The 20,152-nt window shown below is 31.2% G+C and overlaps 2 protein-coding genes across 2 annotated transcripts; one reads left to right on the forward strand and one right to left on the reverse strand.

Annotated features, from left to right (window-relative positions):
• Positions 1–4,863: 4,863 nt before the first annotated feature.
• On the forward strand, positions 4,864–7,634 carry LOC108487361 (laccase-11-like). Its single transcript, XM_017791682.2, has 6 exons — positions 4,864–5,377; positions 5,459–5,610; positions 5,691–5,935; positions 6,016–6,144; positions 6,224–7,147; positions 7,238–7,634. Exons 1-6 carry the CDS (start codon positions 5,270–5,272, stop codon positions 7,366–7,368), a joined length of 1,689 nt encoding a protein of 562 aa, XP_017647171.1. The 5' UTR covers positions 4,864–5,269; the 3' UTR covers positions 7,369–7,634.
• A 387-nt stretch (positions 7,635–8,021) lies between these two features.
• Positions 8,022–10,972, reverse strand: LOC108487560 (uncharacterized). Its single transcript, XM_017791933.2, has 4 exons — positions 10,184–10,972; positions 9,975–10,077; positions 8,695–8,876; positions 8,022–8,523 (listed from the first exon to the last, which is right to left on the reverse strand). Exons 1-4 carry the CDS (start codon positions 10,795–10,797, stop codon positions 8,262–8,264), a joined length of 1,161 nt encoding a protein of 386 aa, XP_017647422.1. The 5' UTR covers positions 10,798–10,972; the 3' UTR covers positions 8,022–8,261.
• Positions 10,973–20,152: the final 9,180 nt, after the last annotated feature.

Here is a 20,152-nt window from a genome sequence, read left to right on the forward strand (position 1 = left end):
ACCGAATAAACCTAAATAGCTCTGATACCAATCAATATTGTAACGTCCCCCTACCCGAGACCGCTGCGAGTCAAGCGGAGACATTACAAAACTTATCTTAGCACTTAAACAGTTTTCGTAGTAAACTATCCATCTGCATCACAGTCGCTAAAAATTCATATCTCGAGTTACGAAACTCGAAATCCAATTCCGTAAATTTTCCTGAAACTAGACTCATATATCTACTTACTAATTTTTTCTAGAATTTTGGTCAGGCCAATTAGTACAGTTTATTATAAGAAGTCTCCCTGTTTCAGGGTTCAGCTACTCTGACCCTTGTGCACTACGAATCAAATTTCTTCCTGTACAGAAATCCAATGACTATTCCATTTATTTCAATTAAAATAGACTCAATAAGGAATCCATACAAATAAAGTTTGAGTCCTAATTCTTAATACACAATTTATGGTGAATTTCTAAAGTCAGAATAGGGAATCCAGAAATTATTCTAACCCTGTTTCACCAAAACGTAAATATCTCATAAAATACAACTCTTTTACCAATTTTGTTTCTTCCATATAAAAATAGATTCATTAAGCTTCAATTACATATTTTATTCATCATCTAATTCACTTTATACTATTTTTGGTATATTTTCAAAGTTGGACTACTGTTACTGTCCAAATCTGTTTTAGTATAAAATGTTGATAACTAAGTTTATAACATCTTCATTTCTTCTTTCTACAACATTTACCAACAATTCCTCTTATTACTCTTCACTAACATATCAAAACATACCATTCTTAAGGTTTTGGTAACATTTACAAAACATACCAAAATATCATTTAACAACTTAGATACTTTCAATATAACCAAAAGACATCCTAGGTACAATGCCATTTTCCAAAAGATAGAAACTTCACCAATTTGAGTTTGGGGATCGGCTTGTATCTTTGAGTCCTTATACTTTCGTACCTAGCTCAAGCGACGAAACAAACCGTACGCTGAGAATACTCTCATGGTATTTCCATAAACAATAGCTTAATCAACTTTAAAACATGGTAATTCAAACACATTATTGCTATTATTCAATATCAATCAGACTTTAATAACCTTTACTTTATTTACCCTTATTAACATAACTCGGACACTAACGGATACACGGATCCAACCCACACTCGGGATAAGCACATAGTGCTTCATCGAACAAATCCGAACTTTAACATTATAGTACACAAAGTACTTCATCGGAACAAATCCGAACTTTAACAATGAGTCGACACATAGTGTCTCATCGACTCAATGTCGGAATATCCCAATACTTCCAATTCCTATGACATGTCAACTATATCCGACTAGCCCGACATCATTAATAGGGTATTCAAAATCACATTCATTTCAATATGGTAAAAATACTTACCTCATTCACATTTTCATACAATATAAATATCAAATATAGCAATAACGATTAAGCTCGGTTTATAGAAATACAAACCACTATTTATCGAATTTAATCGATATCTTCGTTCACTTTCTCTTTTCCTTCTTTGATGACGTATCCGTGCTACGTTTGCTACTAACAATCATACAATTAAAATTCATTAATATACTAATTCATAAAACACATTTTCACTTTCTATCAAACTTTTACAAAATTCCAATTTCGTCCTTTTTCCATTACTAATCTTTTTTCTTTAACTTAAGCTTCATATTCTCTTTAATCAACTCATTAACAATTTCTAACTCATAAAATTCATTATAAAACATAAATTTTGAGCTCTATTCAACTTAATCCCCATTTAAACCTAACTTAGAATTCTTTTAATAAATCACTCAATTTTCACTTCTAACTTCAATTCCTATCAATTTAACCCATAAAACCTCAATTTATTCAACTAAATCAATATCTAAAATTTTCTATTTTTCTTCATTTTAACCTCATACATGTAGAACTTTGAATTAGGCATCCATAAACATAAAAATCATAAGAAAATGAGCTAAAACAACTTACCAATTAAACTTTAGGGCCTTAATCCTCAAATTTCCCTTTTCTTTGTCTTTCTTTCTTTCCTTCTTTCTTTCTCACGTTTGCTCTCTGTAACTCTTTCTATGTTTCTTTACTCATTATTATTTATTCATTATACTATATTATATTATTATTAACCTATAAAAATATAATTAACATGTGTAATAGCTATAACATAAAATATCTTATAGCTATTACACATATATACCAACTATTACACATGTTATATCATACATTCACACACATGGCACTTAGGGTCTAATTGCTAGATTAGTCCTTTTACTTCTTTAATCTATAATTAAACTTTTATTCCTTATGCAATTTAATCCTTTAAACTAAATTCAAGCTACTTCACTTAATTAAACACTAAATAACCATTCAACTATAATTCATAAATATTTCTAATAAATATTCATGAATAAATTTCACGAAACAAGATACTCAAGACTCAATTTCCGATACCGTAACTTTCGGTTCATTACAGTAAGTGTAGTAAAAACTAACCCTTATTTTAATTTTTATGTTTCCATCATAAAAGTATCAAACATATTTTTTATTTCTATTTACCAAATATGTTTTTCAATTTCCAGGAAAGAAAAATATTAAAAAAAATCAAAAATCAAGGGAAATCTTATATTTTAAGATCAAATCTATTACAAATTTGTGTTTAAAAAGGAAAAAGATTATCCCATACAGAAAAGCAAGTTAAGGGTAAGATATGTGTTTTTATAATACATATTAAAAATATATATTCGATATATGAGTAGTAAAATTGAGGTTGAGATTTGGTCACATGTCTTATTTGTTTATTTATTTTTAGATACAACTTAAGAATACATAATAAAATTTCAACTTACTTATAGTGTTAAAATATTCCAAATAACAAGTGAAACACTTGCTATACTTTAATTTCGTCTCTCAAATTTATAAAACTCCAAAAGCTATGTCTTTATAAAAAGGAAAAAGAACTCAGTGATAAAAAATTATGTGAAGATTTGCATCCAAAAAAACAATTTTAAACATATAACTTATGTAAGTGATGTGGAATTGATGATTGAAATGCAACTTCAGTATAGATAGAAGGATAATGCGTTTCAGTGTAATCAAATTCATACCCTCCTACATTGATAACAATGTCTATACCAATTGAACTAAGATTCAATTGACCATTTATATCATTCTCTTTCCTCTAACTTCTTTTGCTTTTCTTTATTGAATTTTAACTTTTAAAATAACTTTATTAATTTAATTTTAATAAATTAATACATATGGTTTCAATGCATTTTATATTTCCGTTTCCAATTGCAATTTATTTACTTTTACTTATTTTGATTTAGAGGTTTTTAAACTTTTTTATTTATTATTTTATTATTATTATATATTGATTAAAATATTTAAATAATGTTACAATAAATTTTTAATTATGTATTAAATTTTCAAATAATTTATAAATTGAATTATATAAAACTTTTAATTTAACGAAGATAGCAAGGAGCAGCGATAACATTTTAAACTAATGCTTTTAATATTTTAAACACTTTAATATTTTTTAACTTTAAAATACATATATTTTTTAATTTTTATTATATATATTTATTTTAATTTATTATCCTTTATAGTCATTTATTACTATCATCTTGTGATTGAATCCAAACACATATCTCATCACTATTTTTAATTTCACTTTTACAATATTTTATCTCACTGCCGTAATAACTAATCTCATCACAACTATTATTTTTAATCTCACCGCCAAAACCTAAAGTTTTGAAGTTGGCGAGAGGGAGAGGTTTGTGGGTTTGATGCACAGTGCTCAACAATGGCCCTCTTAGTGATATGGTTTTGTTGGTCTCTTGGGCTAATTAGGCTCATATAAGTTAAACAGTTTGGGCTTTGCTAAATGTTTGGATGTCTAATATGTCTTTGCGGGCAATGCATCCAACTTCGGATAGCTGCAACCCAAAAATTAGGATAAATTCTATAATAAGTCACTCAATTATTAATATATTTTTTTGGTCACTTAATTTTATATTTTTCTGTATTAGTTATTAATGTTACCTAAATTTAATATTTTGGTTACTCTTCCGATAAACCACTAATGGAATGACATAATAACAAATTTATCTCTTCAATATTTACAAATTTTATCAATTTGATTCTAATTCTAAAAAATAAAAACCCTCAATTTTACACATTCTATCAATTTAATCTTGATTATTAAAATTTAAAAATAAAAAAATATTTAGAAGTACTTTTTACGATAAAATTATTATTTTAATAAAAAATGTCACCTTAGAAAATGAAAAAAAATATTTATGATTTTGTATGTATTTTTTAATAAAGTTTTATTGAAAAATGAATTTTTATTTATAATTTGGATTTTGATATTTATGCGATTACTATTTACAGGTTTGAGAAGCAAGATTGTGATTATTAGTGAAACCCATATAAGGAGAGTGAGAAAGATAAAGCTGAAATGAAAAAATTGCTAATAAAAAGCAGGTATTTCATGATTATAATAAATCCATCCAAAAACAACTATTCCACACAATGTTTCTCATTTCTTTACTTTAAGGTTGATATTCCTCCATTTCCATACTTCTTTTCTATTTTCAAAATGGTTTGGTAACAAGCAATACAAAGTTTCTCTGCAAAGCATATGTGCCCATTAATAAGCAAACTCAGACTTAGAAAGAAATGCTACAAAATGCTTAGAAGTAAGCCTTTCTCTATTAGTTTTTTAATCAATAAACAATGCTAAAAAGAATTCCACTAAAAATTTTGGTTAATTCGATTAATTATTGATGGTTGAATTCCTTAAACCAGATTTAAAATATAACATGTCATTTTATAAAGTAGAAAGGAGCATGCAACATGAGGTTAAAAAAAGTGCCTTCCTTAGCGGTAAAGCTTGGTGTTGTATGTAGGATTAGGTTGGTATATACCTTTCAATCTCAAATTTTTGAATCTTTTAAAAAAAATTGGATACGGGGAGTTTCTTTCAGCATTTTCCTTCCTTAGATTCACAATCTCAACCTCTACGCCTATCAATGGCACTGAATGTCTCTTTCAGTATTTTGCTTACAAGCTTTGACATATGGAGACTATGCAACTTTTACCTAATCAGCTTCATTCTCTTCTTCTTATATTCCTATAATTTTACCCCTTTCTTTTAAAGCTTATATAAATACTTGATATGTTCAACTTCATGTCTCACATCCATACAAGCACCGAAAAGTTTTAAAAGCTTTTAGCTCAGCTAGAATGGCTATCAATGGTGATTTCGTTTCCAAAACGACCCTTTTTCTGGTCGGTTTAATTGCTTTCATTTCTTTTCCAGCAGAAGCTGCTGTAAGGAAGTACCAGTTTGATGTGAGTCAATCAAAAACTGAGCATTTTATATAATTTTTGTAATATTTCAGCTGTTTCACTTGATGATGTGTTTTTAAACAGATTCAAGTGAAGAATGTTAGCAGACTGTGCCATGCAAAGCCAATCGTAACGGTAAACGGGAGGTTTCCAGGGCCTACAATCTATGCTAGAGAGGGAGACAGAGTTATTGTCAATGTTACAAACCATGCAAAATATAACATGTCCATTCACTGGTAAGATTTTTTATTAATATGCAGGAAAAAAAACATTGCAACAAGGTTTCTTATAATGTGTTGTTTGATGATCTGTTTAGGCATGGATTGAAGCAATATCGAAATGGTTGGGCGGATGGACCGGCTTACATAACACAATGTCCGATTAAGACAGGGAATAGCTACGTTTACGACTTCAATGTAACAGGGCAAAGAGGAACTTTATGGTGGCATGCACACATTCTTTGGCTAAGGGCTACGGTGTATGGAGCCATTGTCATCATGCCGAAACAAGGAATGCCATATCCGTTCCCGAAGCCGAACATGGAACAGCTTGTTGTATTAGGTCGGTTCCAGGGTTGATTTTTTTGATTGATTTACGAGTTCCTTTCTGTGATGATGATGAAAACTGTATTCATGGTGCAGGGGAATGGTGGCACAAAGATGTTGAAGAGATTGTCAAGCAAGGAAATAACATGGGATTGCCACCAAACATGTCGGATGCACACACTATCAATGGGAAACCTGGACCTCTTTTTCCATGTTCTGAGAAACGTAAGTTGAAACTTTGAAGAAATTTTGTTGGAAAACATGTTCTGTTACATGTTCAATCCTTAATGTTTTCACTTTTCAGATACATTTGCAATGGAAGTCGAATCCGGGAAAACATACTTGCTAAGAATCATCAATGCTGCCCTCAACGATGAGCTTTTCTTTGCGATTGCCAGTCATAACATGACAGTAGTAGAGGTGGACGCAGTTTATACAAAACCGTTCGTCACTCAAGCGATACTGATTGCACCAGGGCAAACCACAAACGTTCTAATACAAGCCAACCAATCCCCTGGGAGATATTTCATGGCTGCTAGGCCTTTCATGGATGCTCCAATACCTGTAGACAACAAAACCGCGACAGGGATATTCCAATACAACGGAATCCCCAACACTGTTCTTCCTACACTTCCTCAGTTACCAGCTTCCAATGACACAGATTTCGCTTTGAGTTACAACAAAAAGCTCAAGAGCTTAAACTCTGCAAATTTTCCTGCAAATGTTCCCCTTAAGGTTGATCGAAAACTGTTCTACACGGTTGGTTTCGGCAAAGATTCTTGCCCGACATGCGTTAATGGGACAAGAATCTTAGCCTCGTTGAACAATATTTCTTTTGTGATGCCTAAAATTGGACTTCTCCAAGCTCATTACTTCAACATCAGTGGAGTTTTTAGAACTGATTTCCCTGATAAACCTCCTAAGCCATTTAACTATACTGGTGCACCCTTAACAGCCAATCTTGGCACTGCACATGGGACAAGGCTTAGCAAAATAGCCTTCAATTCTACAGTTGAGCTAGTGCTACAAGACACTAATCTCCTTACAGTTGAGTCACATCCATTCCATCTCCATGGCTATAACTTCTTCGTGGTTGGAACCGGTATCGGAAACTTCGATCCTGTCAAAGATCCGGCAAAGTACAACTTGGTCGATCCTGTTGAAAGGAACACAGTTGGTGTTCCGACTGGAGGTTGGACCGCCATTCGGTTTAGAGCAGACAATCCAGGTACCATCACGAACTCAATTTGTTTTCATTATTGAATTGCTCGAGTTCAAGTAATATAACTTCAAATTTCATTGGATTTTGCTGGTTTAGGTGTTTGGTTTATGCATTGTCATTTGGAGCTCCATACTGGGTGGGGATTGAAAATGGCATTTGAGGTTGAAGATGGAAAAGGAGCTGATCAATCAATTCTGCCTCCACCCAAGGATTTGCCACCATGTTAAACTGTTAGAAAGAGCTTCTCAATGTTCAACAAACACCACCCAAGTTTGCTTATAAATGTATTTTCAAAAACCAAGTTTGTTTATGATATGTATTTCATGCTATATGTATGTTCTGCAAAAATTGCAGCACATATGAGGAATCAAATTTAAAGAAAAGAAAAAAGTAAAATTTCTAATTGTTTTTATATCCCAATTGTAATGGACTCCAAGAAAGTTTATTGTTTCAGTGATGTAGTTGAGTTGCAATGAACTATTGGAAAGGAAAATGAATATGTTAATATTTCTCTACTATATTATTTATGGCAGATTAAGCACTACACACAATAAGATTATGCACGAAATAAAACAATATCAGTTTTATCAAGTACTTAATTTAAGTCTTTTTTTAAACAAAATTTTTACTTTTGTTCTCCCCAAACTTCAAAGTTGCTTTCATTCTAAAAGTTGGCCACCCACTTGCATTTAAACAGTTGGCTCTAATCATGTATAATTACCTAATAAAAGCCTTATTTATTTCGACATTAAAAACTCTTTGCCAAACTAAAATCTTGTTAGCATTAGTGTGGCTTTTAACCACAAGAAACACAAGCTAAATAACCACAGCAACCCAAATGACAAGCCAACCTAACTCAACCAGTTTAGGCAAAAAATAATTATGAAATCAACAAAAATATCATAATCTTCATTTCCATGGCTACAAACAGCAGTAGAGTTTATAGCAGTGGCTAAAATATCTAATATATTTCAACAATCTGCCTCCAACGTTATGAGTACTGAAAGAATGCATCCATATAATAATAGACGCCGATGCATGGTATCTTTTTGGGGCTGTTCTGGAAGAAATATCAGAATACAAGAAAAAACAAATGGACTGACTCAAGTATTTGGAGGGTTCATCTTTGTTTAACAGCAAAACATTCTTTCAAAAAATTATGAAGCTGAGATGAATATATGTTTGGAAAAGCCCGATAGTGGTCGACGTGCGGAGATATGCCAAAGTTGAAGGAGAATACTTTTATCCCCTTCTTTCTCATCTCTTCAATACACAACTCGATTGATTTATACGGAGCGACTTTATCAGCTGTGCTATAAAGATATAGCTGAGGACAGGGAGGAGTGTGCTGCATGATAGCATTGATCGTTTTTCTTAACCTTCTGCATATAACGAGGAAAAAGTAATAGTTTGCATTAGTCCATCATTCCTCGCAATTACAAGATATGATCATATTCATAGAGCGTAGATTGTATGGCATGTAGGTGTGAAAGCATATTTAGGGTCATTTAACGTTATATGGAAACCAATAAATGGCATAAAGGGAAATGTACCGGTTAACATCGGGCATATTTAGAACAAATTTGAAGAGCTTTTCCAGGGCAGATAGCAGCACAGATTCAATTATCCCAGGTTCCACTTTCTGTAATTTTGAATCTGTCTCTACACTTTCTAGTCCATTTACTAAAGAGCTCTGTTTCTTCAGTATAGCAGCAGCGAAACCGGCTGCCCAGACCTGCAAAGATGAAGAGAATATGTAAATCATCACTACTTTCCCAGTTGATTTAATTAGAAAGGCCATTGTTTTCAAAATGAGCATACAATTACTTCATCAAAATCATATTACAAAGTCCAAGGCCGGAAACCTACAATCTTATATGGCAGCAAATGAGGTCAAAGAAATTTAACTGTGTTCTATTTTAATGCTAGAGATACAATGTGTAACTTCCCAGATTTTTTAAGGGAACAAAAGAAAACCGAAACAACTAGTCAGCTCAAATACTGAGTATTCTAGGATAGGATGAGAGTCCTGTCCAAGAAGCTCCCGACGTTGATGCCTTTAACCTCTTATTGTAAAATTACAGAGAGTCTTGGGAAAAAAATCAAAATAGTATGATAGAGAACTTAACAAAGTTGGAATAAGTAAAGATGTCAAAAAGTTGGAAGCCTATTATTTGACCATCCAGAGGACAGAAACATTTGCATCTGCCTGCAAATCAGTAGTCGCAGGTATAATTTTTCAGAACCAATATGATAATCTAATACACATTTCAGTCTTTTCCACTGTTAATACCTGAATCCAAGGTTTCAAGAGAGAGTAAACAAAGCATTACACGGAGATGTTAACTTCGATCAAATATATAGAGCTGCCAGCTGCAGAAATTTCCAAATGTTCATATCCACAACCTGGACACATTCTCATTCTCTTGGATCAAAGGCCAGATTAATCACAATCCATCATTTTTTTTTATTTTTTTTATTTACATAAGCTTGAATCTTATTAATTTCATGGTATGCTATTTAGGACCAGATCGATAGTAATATCAGTTAAACTCAAGTTCAAAATTTGACATAAAGATTTATTTCAAGACTCAAAGCGAACTCAGTAATCATCCATCATCCATCACCCATCCATCATACCCAAAGCTTGGATCTTATTAATTCCATTGTATCCTACCAAAAACCAGGTCTTTAGTAAATATCAGATAAAGAACTCAAGTACATAATTTGAGATAAAGCTTTATTTCAAAACTCAAATTCATGGATCAAAAACCATAATTAACATTAAAGCATCGTAACTAGACCTCATAGAATCAACACACAAAGCAAAAACCTTAGGATTTAAAGGGTCAGCTGCTCCTGAATCAATAATTACTCCTCTTATCTTCTCTTTCAATCCCTCTCTTCTCTGAAAGCTGTCAAGAAGTGAACCATATCTGCCCCCCAAAAAAAAAAATCAAAAACAAACGATACCCAAATTTACTTTCCACAACCCAAAATTTAAAGTGAAAAAGAGAAGAAAAAACCATTCGTTAAACTTACAGGAACCAGCCAGTGTTGCTAAAAGCATGGAAAATGAAGCACCTTTCACGACCATCTTCCTCTTCTTCCATAACCCACTTGGCCAACTCATTTCCCAATTCAGATACACGCTGCTCAAGCCTTGCACCAATATCAAACCATAGCAATTCCTTAACATCTACTAAAAAAGTAACCGCGTGGATTCCTCTTAAATTGTTCCATTCCACATATCGCTTTAAATGCTTGGTTTTAGCCCCAAGCCATCCCAAAAGAACCACTATTACGACCTTGTCCCTGCATCCAAAAGCCTCAGCTTTTCCATCTCCATTGATAACAATCTCCGGCGCTTTGTTCCAAGCTACGGCCGTGTCGTTTGCATTGGATTGAAGGAATGCGTTGAGAGAAGAAGAATGAATGGTTTTAGCAGAAACACTGGAATAGGCATCGTTTCGAAACCTTTGAGGGAGTTTGCGAAAATGGGTTATTGTATGTTTAGTAAGAAACGACGGTGTTGGAGCCGTTTTGCTGATGATTGAAGAAAAACAAAGAGCATTGGAGGAAGCAGCTCCCATGGTGGAAATTTTGAGCTGAGGATTTAGAAAAGGGAAAGGTTTATATATTGGCCTTCTCCACATTGAAAGTATCTAAAAGGGCTACTAAGAGGACAATAGACTATAGTACCTACTAATTGGAAGGTTGAAGATGAGAAAATTCAGAAGAAAAATGTCATATCCGATGTTGTTAGAGAAATTTAAGCGAAAATTAATAAAATAATTTCCTGTCCTGTTAGTTTGGTGTTGGTTTTTCTTTTATATATAGTCTAATGTGTTATTTTATTATAAAAGAAAACTACTATGGTTAGCCTTATATTAATTAAATTTTTTTCAGCAAATTATAGGAAAAAATAAAAATTTAAAGGTTGAAATATGTTTTATTTAATTTTAATATTTTTATTTTTAAAACTTAATTTATTTATTTATTGAATTTAAAATTTAGATTAATTAAAAATTGAGGTTAAACCCATTAAATTTTTTCTATTAAATTTTTGAAGTAATTTATTGAATTTTTATTTTTTAAGTAACTTGAATTTTGATAATAAAATATTGTATTAAAATGAAAGTCAATTTGAATAATAAATATTTTTTGCCCACATTCATATGCATTATGAATTAATTTCAAATAATAAATCTAATAGTTCAACCTACAATATATAAATCCATGAAAATAGATGGAATAGTATCAAATATTTATTTTTTATTATACTAAATATATTAGGGACGATTGTGTTAGCTACTGTTTATTTTCAAATATATGATTGTTTTGATCACTTTAACATACTTAAATTTGAGCTTTAATCATGATACTTTTATTTGGTATAATTTATGTTAGGTATAGAGTCTTTAGTCATATTATGATTTTAATCCTTTACTATGTATAAATTTAAGATTTTTAGACAAATAATAATCCTCTACTACTATTATAACAATATTAATTAATCTAAATAATTAAAATTTTTAACTATTTCAATAAAATGTTAATGCAGATTTGTTGTTAAAAACATTCAACTAACAAAATACAAGCCAAGTTGATGGGTTTATGGAAAAAGAAGGAAAAGTTTTGATATATTATTATAACAATATATGATTTGAGATAACGCCATGTTTGTCTAGGTCACTGTGTTAGTTACGTTGTAAGTATTTTGGTTAGGAATCAATTTGATAGACTAATTTGATATTTATTATTTTTGGATTCTCATTAATGTTACTCTCAGAATTTGTAGACCATTAAGTAGGACAAACTCTGAATTCAAGTGAGTTAAATTATAGTAAGTGAGTTAAGGCTATATATGTTTGTGGAAAAGTCCTTGAGAAGAGTTTTCTTCTTCTTGAATATACTATTCTCTGGTTCCTCTATTGTGATCCAACAATATTTCTTCCTCCATAAACTGAAAGCTCAAAATCTGGATTTAATCAATGGTTATTCCATCCCTGGGTAAGTATTACCATTTTGCATGTTAAATTCTAAATGAGTAAGTCGGTAAGAGGTGCATAAACAGTAAGATGTAAGTTTAAAGTTTTGCAAGGAAATTGTCAGTGTTTGACAAAATGATAAGAGGTATTTGAATAAGTTTAAATGATGTTCTTATGTTCTGTAAGCAGGGTGGGTGTTGTTGTTGTTTCATGATGGAAGTTGGATCTAAAGTTCAAGATTCTGTAAGTGAGTGTCAGGTGAGTCTCTACTCTGACCCTTGCATGTATATTGTCCATACTAAAGTATATCCACATGAAAATGATCAAACTATGAATTGGAAATCATGGATAAAATAGTATGAATATGATACTTATATGACTATAGGAATGAAATTATGTTAAAATTGATTGAGTCCATGAATGATTGTTGAAGATGGTATGCATAATGGATATGAAATCTGATAAGTCCAAATACATGAAGAAATGTGCATTGAGTTATGATAAGGTTAAGAAATAAATTAGTTTGTTTGAATGTGAGTTCTATTAGATGTATAATGAGTAATATGAAATATTGAGTCTGGGATATGTTTGAGTCTAAAGAGTTTAAAAAGTGAGTCGGGTCACTACGGGGGTAATTGATGAAATCCGCGGGATAATAAACACGAACTTTGATATGAAATTCTGAAGAAAAAGTCCATGACCATGGCACACTACTGTTGAACGACATTTATCTAATAGGGTTCTCTGCATCCTAATGCGGTGATGGGCAAACCTCATGCTATGTGAGTTTAGGCAAATCCATATCGCAAACACAACAATCTTGGGGTGCCTAAGTGCATCATGTTAACCTTTGTGGCGTACTCTAAATGGATTACCTTTGTGGCGTACTCTGAATGGATTGCCTTATGGCAAATTCTGTATAATTGCCCTTGTGGCGTATTCTGTAATAAGGCCTTATGGCATATTTTGTATATCATTTGTTTGCCTCTAATGTATATTCTTAGTATAGCCAGATAACGTATTCTGTTTGGATCTCTAACGTGTTCATATCCATAAGTATGGAATAAAATGATTGACTGTTGTATGATGAGTTCAGTATAAGTTTGATCAGTTGATAAGAAGGATAAGTTAATTGAAGTTAACTGAGAAAAACAGATCAGTGTGTAAATGTACAAGATGTTCGTAAATAGCAATGAAAACTCGTATATGTGAAAAAGTATCCACCAAATCTGACTATACAATGTTGACTTTGAGGTCATGATAACTGAATAATATTTTCACATGGAAAACAATGATATTTTGGTATAATGATTCGAATAACGTTTGATAGTAAAGGAAATTATTAGGACAGTGGGAGATGGTATAAGACTTAGTGAATTGGTGGAAAATGAATGGCACAGGTATCCATCAATCGTGTAAGTATATGCCCATGATTATTGTCTGTGATAGTTGTTTTGATTTAATTGAATAAGAGAATATATGTTAAGTATGTAAGGGTCTGGGAAAGGATAATTCATAGGTTATTAAGCAAGAGAAGAGTATAGAAACGTATGTTTAGACTATAAGTTAATTTGATAGATTGAAGACCTGATTCAAGTAAGAATGCAACAATTGGTGTACATGAGTAAATCTGGAATTGTGATGGTATTCGCTCAAGCTAAGTAAACGAGTAATAGTGCTTGCATTACATAAATATTAGCCAAAGGTACAACGATTTATCTCTCACTAAGTTCTTTTGAACTTGTTCATTTCGTTTTTATGTATCAGGTTTTATAACAAAGGTCTGCGCTTAGAAGGATACTTCCAGGACTACGCCAAGAAAGTGGCACATTGGATTATTATGCATATAGTGCCGCTGTAGAGTTATTAGGTAGGAGTTTAATATAATAAGCTTGTATTCATCAAATAATTGTGTTAAGAACGATTTATTTTGTATAACTATTTTTATTTAAATACATTGTTGATTTGTCGAAATGTAGTTCTGGAATGTAATTTTAAACTAGGATTGTTTGTAATTTGGAGTTGTTAGCCAAAGTTTGCTATTATAGGTTTTGTGTTCTATGTTAGAATACCCAAGATTCAGACCCGGTGAACTAGATCGAGTTGAGGGTGTTACATATAAAGTCATCAACAATGCATTATAACCAAATATTAAGAACATATCAACATCCTATCATTTAACCATTGAACTTCAGCTTGATGAACTATATGAACAAATACAGATACGTGTTTATCCACAAAAAACACGCCAAAATGCTCAATTGAGACAATCCAAGAAAGAACACACTTGACCACTAAGTGCCTAGCCCGTAGGCTAACATTCCTCCAGAAACACGCCTGGACACCAAGTGCCAAGCCCATAGGCTTTACATCTGCCCCTAGAAACACGCCAGAATCACTGTAAATATAACTTGGTAATTCGCAACAAATGCTGGACTCTAGTATATTTAGTGTATAATAACAAGTCAAGAATCATCATCTCATCATAAGTCAATCTCGTACAGCGCACAAAATAACTTATTGACATGCCAATTGTATCTTATCCTACGTTCATCCGGGCTCAATGCATTACAATTCAATTACTTTCTCGCCTTGTACCAATTTATGAAAATTTTATTATATATACACATAATCAATGAAGTACAATTCACAAGTCAATATAATATTACAAATTATACTAAAATAAACCATATGAACTTACCAATGCTAAACAACAAAGATTGTAATGTCAGGTACTAATAAACAATTTTCTCTTTTCCACAATTATCAACCGGCTCTTGATCTAAACAATAATTTATTTCAAATATCAGCTTCAATTACAAAATTACATCTAATTTGATGCAAATGACCTTTATTAGCATTTTTCACAATTTTCTAAAATTTTGCACTTTATTTAATTTAGTCTCTAAAACCGAAACAAGCTTATTTTTCATAATTAAGCCCAAAACTATTGTGTTGAATTCATTATCATCCTAAAACAGCCTCAAGTCACGAAATTTACAAGAATTTCATGCCATTTCAACAATTTAGCAATTTAGTCCTGAAACTCAAAACCATGCAAAATCACTTTACAAATTAGTCCAAACTCATCGTCAAGCTTCAAAGAAAACCATTAACAACTAAAAAACTTCAAAAATATAAATGGCAAGTTTTGAAAACTTTAATAAAATTACAAAATAATCCTTGAGCTAGAAAGATTAAGCCACAACAATCTTAAAAATATAAAATTTACGAAAAACTGATAATTAGAACAGTTACATGCATGAATCTTATATTATTCGAACTTCAAGCTCTATTCATGGTGTTTTTAGTCTTAGTATTTCGGTGGAAAATCAAATAAATATAATGAAAACTTTGTTTTACTATTTTAACGTTTGTTTAATTTAATAATAATATTATAAAACACATAATCTTAATTCAATTCTTCCATTAACCGTCCATGCTTTATCATTATGGTTTAATTACTATAAAAGTCCTCACCCATTAACTAAATAAGCCATTTAATTAATAAAACCAATTGTGAGTGAAGTTTGTAATTTTACGATTTAATCATTTTTCTTTAATTAGCTAGCCAAACATTAAAATTATTGGACCAAATTTTAATATACTAATATATTAACTCTATAAATATTTAATAAAAAATATTAACAAGCTTGGTTTACAGAAACGAGGTCTCGATATCTCATTTTTTCAAAACCACTTATACTTAAATATTTGTTCAATTAGCAAAAAAAAATATAATTCAAATGGTCATATTAAAATTCAATATAATACTCTATTTGAATCGTAAATATTAAATAATAATATTTACGGACTCACTGTGAGGTTTGTGTTTCCGAAACCACTATTTTTGACACCAATAAAAAATAGACTGTTACAATTGACCTCTATGAGACGCTTTTTATGCATTTGATCAACGAGTTGTGACACTAGGACCTTGTGGCAAAAAAATATGTGTGTGTGTGATTTGGCATCTGTAACACCCCTTACCCGTACCCGAGGCTGGGATAAGGTACGAGGCGTTACCGAACAAACATACAAACATTAAACTAAAATACAGGCCATAAAATTTCATTCATATTTCAAAACGTTCATTCACTTACACATAGTCCCTTATTTGAGTCTACGAAGCCCAAAACATACTTTAGAAAGGGTTCGGGACTAAACCGAGAACTTACGAAAATCTTAGAAATTTCATGCTTTAAGGCTCTACACACCCGTGTCCCAAAGTCGTGTTCCATACACGACTGAGACACATGGTCGTGTCTCTACCTGTGTGGAATATACCTAGGCTATTTTCCAAGCTTTGGTCAACCTTAATCTCTTACACACTTATACAAAATCAAAAGCATATAACATGGTATTCATTTAATGATTAAATATCCTCAATTAAACCACAAACATAGCATTTGTATGTCATCATACATGTGTGTCTCATACTCATTTTACCTTGTTTATTATAGTACCACTTATACATTTATACCAAGATTATCATCTTACAAAATATCTTCAGCTTAATCATCAAGCATTCATATTTAAAACTAGATCATATCTTTATAAAATACCACAATTCAGATCATAAAATAACATGTTTGCTCGAAACATTTCAATTCAACTCCATACCCAACAAGCATTACATTGAGACTAGTCATATATATATATATATATATATATATATATATATACATGTCATGATACATATCATTCTCTTTCTGTTTTCTTATAAACACATATCATTTATTTCATTATATCAATATTTCATATACCAAAGTTTCCATGTATTCCACATATATTTATTTTCCTCCTCCTCCTCTCCATTCCACATCCTTAATGTATATAGCGTTCTTGTAAGTACGATTTCACAATTTACTAATAAATACTCATATCAAACTGTCCACACGAGTCATAGTCACTTACTTATTTATAATTCGAGCTACAGAGCTCCAAATTAAGATCCGTAAATTTCCCCTAAAACTAGACTCACATATATTTCCACCATAAAATTTTTATAATTTTTGGTTTAGCCAATTAGTACAATTTATTCATTAAAATTTCCCCTGTTTCACTTTCTGACAGTTCTGACCTCTCTTCACTAAAAATTAATTATCTCACAGTACAGAACTCGGATAATGTTCTTGTTGTTAGGGATTTTAAAAATATAAGTTTAAGCCTCCAATTATTTTTATCCAAAATTTTGTGATTTTCCAAAGTCAGAACAAGGGATCACGTAATCATTCTAAACCAGTCTCACAAAAACATAAATATCTCAAAATATAGAACTCATTTTCTTGCTCTGTTTCTTTTATATGAAAATAGACTCTTTAAGCTTTAATTTGATATCTCATTCAGTCTCTGATTCTATTCTACTATTTTTGGTGATTTTTCAAAATCACGCCATCGCTCTCGTCCAAAACAGCTTTTATTGCTAATTCACTCATTCACACTTTCTTTGTATTAACCTCATTTTAACATACATATCACAAATCATTTTCACCACATTTCATACATCACAAGTATAGGCCCATGATCACAAGGTCACCATAAAATCATCCTCATGTATAACTTACTTGTTTATAACCTCACCACATCCTGGTCACTTAATGAACACATCATTCACATAATCAAGTTCCTACACTTATTTATTACAAAACTCACAAAGCAATACATAGAGAGTCTCCCGTTGAACACTTTGGATCAATCCTCGATACTTGGTGGTTTTAGCACATAGCTCCACCCATCATATAGTTTGGCTCTCTTGTACACATGGTGAACACTCAATACCACCCATGTGACCTAGCCAATTTATCTCGTAGCTCTCTTGTCTACATGGTGTCCTTCACCTGGAACCACGCATGCGACCTAGCTACATATATCCCGTAGCTCTCTTGTCTACATGGTGTACACATAGTATCACCCATGCGACCTAGCTACATCATAATGTCTTGTAGCTCTCTTGTACACATGATGTGCACTCATCACCATACATGTGACCTAGCTACATACTATCTCAGATCATCCAATCTTTCAAAGGTTCAACCGGATTTCTCTCTTTTCTAACAATTTCACCAATCAAGTAATTATCCACAAACATATTTCCAATATTATTATAAAATATCATAATACAAGTAATATTGATGTATTACTTACATATAAACTTACATCTCATTTAATATCAAGGCAATAACATTAAATTACACTTTGCCTTATTAAAAATCATATGAACTTACAATTTCCCATAATATCCCTAATCATAGAATCACATTTATGTATGATAATTCAATGCACTTCATGTACCATAGACATATTTTTAAATCAATTCATAAACTTGGCACCATAATCATTTAATTTAATATAATTCAATTAATTCACTAAATTTAACTTTCAAATATAAATTACAACATTATTGTCAGATTATTATCATACCAACTTGCATACTTTCAACACCTCGGAAATCATAATGAATATATAAATTTTACATTGAAACATGGATAAATTAATGCTTATTATACATATGAACTTACCTCGATACTAAAACGGCCATTTTACCAACTTTCCCAATTTTCGATTTTTCTCTCATTCTAGGTTCAAATCTCATTTTTCGGGATCTAAAACATCATATTTTACTTATTTAATTAATTTACCATTCAAAACAGTCCTTAACTCAACCTTTGGAAAAATTACAATTTTGCCCCTCAACTTTTGCATATTTACACTTTTGCCCCTAGGCTCGGGAATTAAACTTCATCCCTTATTCTTATGTTTTATGACATGCTGATCACTTTTCCCTTCTATGGAAACATCAAATTCTCACTCTAACATATACTTATGACTATTAGGTATTTTTACCGATTAAGCCCTTTTACTCGTTTTCACTCAAAACCGAGTAGCACAAGTTGTCTAACATAATTTAAAACCTCATATTCTATTATAAAACAGCAAAATAAACACATTTCACCTATGGGTATTTTTCCAAATATGAACCCTAGCTTAAATTATTGCTAGAATAAGCTTAATCAAATTACCGGGATTCTAAAAACGTAAAAAACTTGAAAAACGGGGTTATAACGGACTTACTATTGAGCTTGGAAAGCTTGAAAACCCTAGCCATGGCTTCCCCCATGCTAATTTCGGCCTCTATGAGAAAGATGAGTCAATTTTGGCTTTATTTTCCCTTTTTATTTCTTTTAATTACCAAATGACCAAAATGCCATTCCTTACTAAACTTTCAAAAATTCCATCTATGTCCAATTTTTGTCCATCACTTAGAAATTGGTCAAATTTCTATTTAAGACCTCCTAATTAATATTTCAAAGCAATTTCATACTAGAAACTTCTAGAATGCAAGTTTTGCAACTTATTCAATTTAGTCCTTAACTTCAAATTGAGCACTTTATGCATAGAATTTTTTCACGAAATTTTCACACAATCATGCAATCATATCATAGACCTCAAAATAATCATAAAATAATTATTTCTATCTCGGATTTTGTAGTCCCGAAACCTCTGTTCCAACTAGACCTAATTTTGGGCTATTACAGCATCCATGTGGCAAAAAATTAGGTTGCCTACGTCAATTGGGACCCTAAGACCTTATAATATAGAAAATATATAGTTTGTTACATAATTTTTTTAGATTTTATATAATTTTTTAGAAATTATGTATAAAATTTGATTAGTTTTAAATTTTTTACATAAGTACAATTTTAAAAATAAATAATAAATTTTAAAATTTTAAAGATTTTTATTGATATTTCTAGAATTTTATATAATTTAGAATTATAGTTAAAAAAGTTATAAATGTGCCAAATCGAATATTTTTAACTATGTTTTAAGGATCAAATTAGATATTAACCTTTGAACTAACGTGCCGCGTCACTTTTCCGTTAAGGTTGTAACGACTATTAACTAATGATGACCAAAATGTTATAATTTGATAATATTATTAATCAAAATGTAACTTTTATAATTTAATAAAAATTAATTAAGATTGAGAGATTATTTAACAGTTTATCCAATTTTA

This window comes from Gossypium arboreum, chromosome 10 (genome assembly GCF_025698485.1).
Source record: "Gossypium arboreum isolate Shixiya-1 chromosome 10, ASM2569848v2, whole genome shotgun sequence".
Taxonomy (NCBI): domain Eukaryota; kingdom Viridiplantae; phylum Streptophyta; class Magnoliopsida; order Malvales; family Malvaceae; genus Gossypium; species Gossypium arboreum.

Excerpts from the sequence above, each read along its gene's own strand:
- LOC108487560 (XM_017791933.2), bottom strand. The coding sequence starts at position 10,797 with ATGTGGAGAAGGCCAATATATAAACCTTTCCCTTTTCTAAATCCTCAG. Across the intron at positions 10,078-10,183 it reads AGCAACACTGGCTGGTTCCT|ATATGGTTCACTTCTTGACA; the intron begins GTAAGTTTAACG and ends TTTGGGGGGCAG. Across the intron at positions 8,524-8,694 it reads AATATGCCCGATGTTAACCG|AAGGTTAAGAAAAACGATCA; the intron begins GTACATTTCCCT and ends CGTTATATGCAG.
- LOC108487361 (XM_017791682.2), top strand. The coding sequence starts at position 5,270 with ATGGCTATCAATGGTGATTTCGTTTCCAAAACGACCCTTTTTCTGGTC. Across the intron at positions 5,611-5,690 it reads TATAACATGTCCATTCACTG|GCATGGATTGAAGCAATATC; the intron begins GTAAGATTTTTT and ends TGATCTGTTTAG. Across the intron at positions 6,145-6,223 it reads TTTTCCATGTTCTGAGAAAC|ATACATTTGCAATGGAAGTC; the intron begins GTAAGTTGAAAC and ends TTCACTTTTCAG.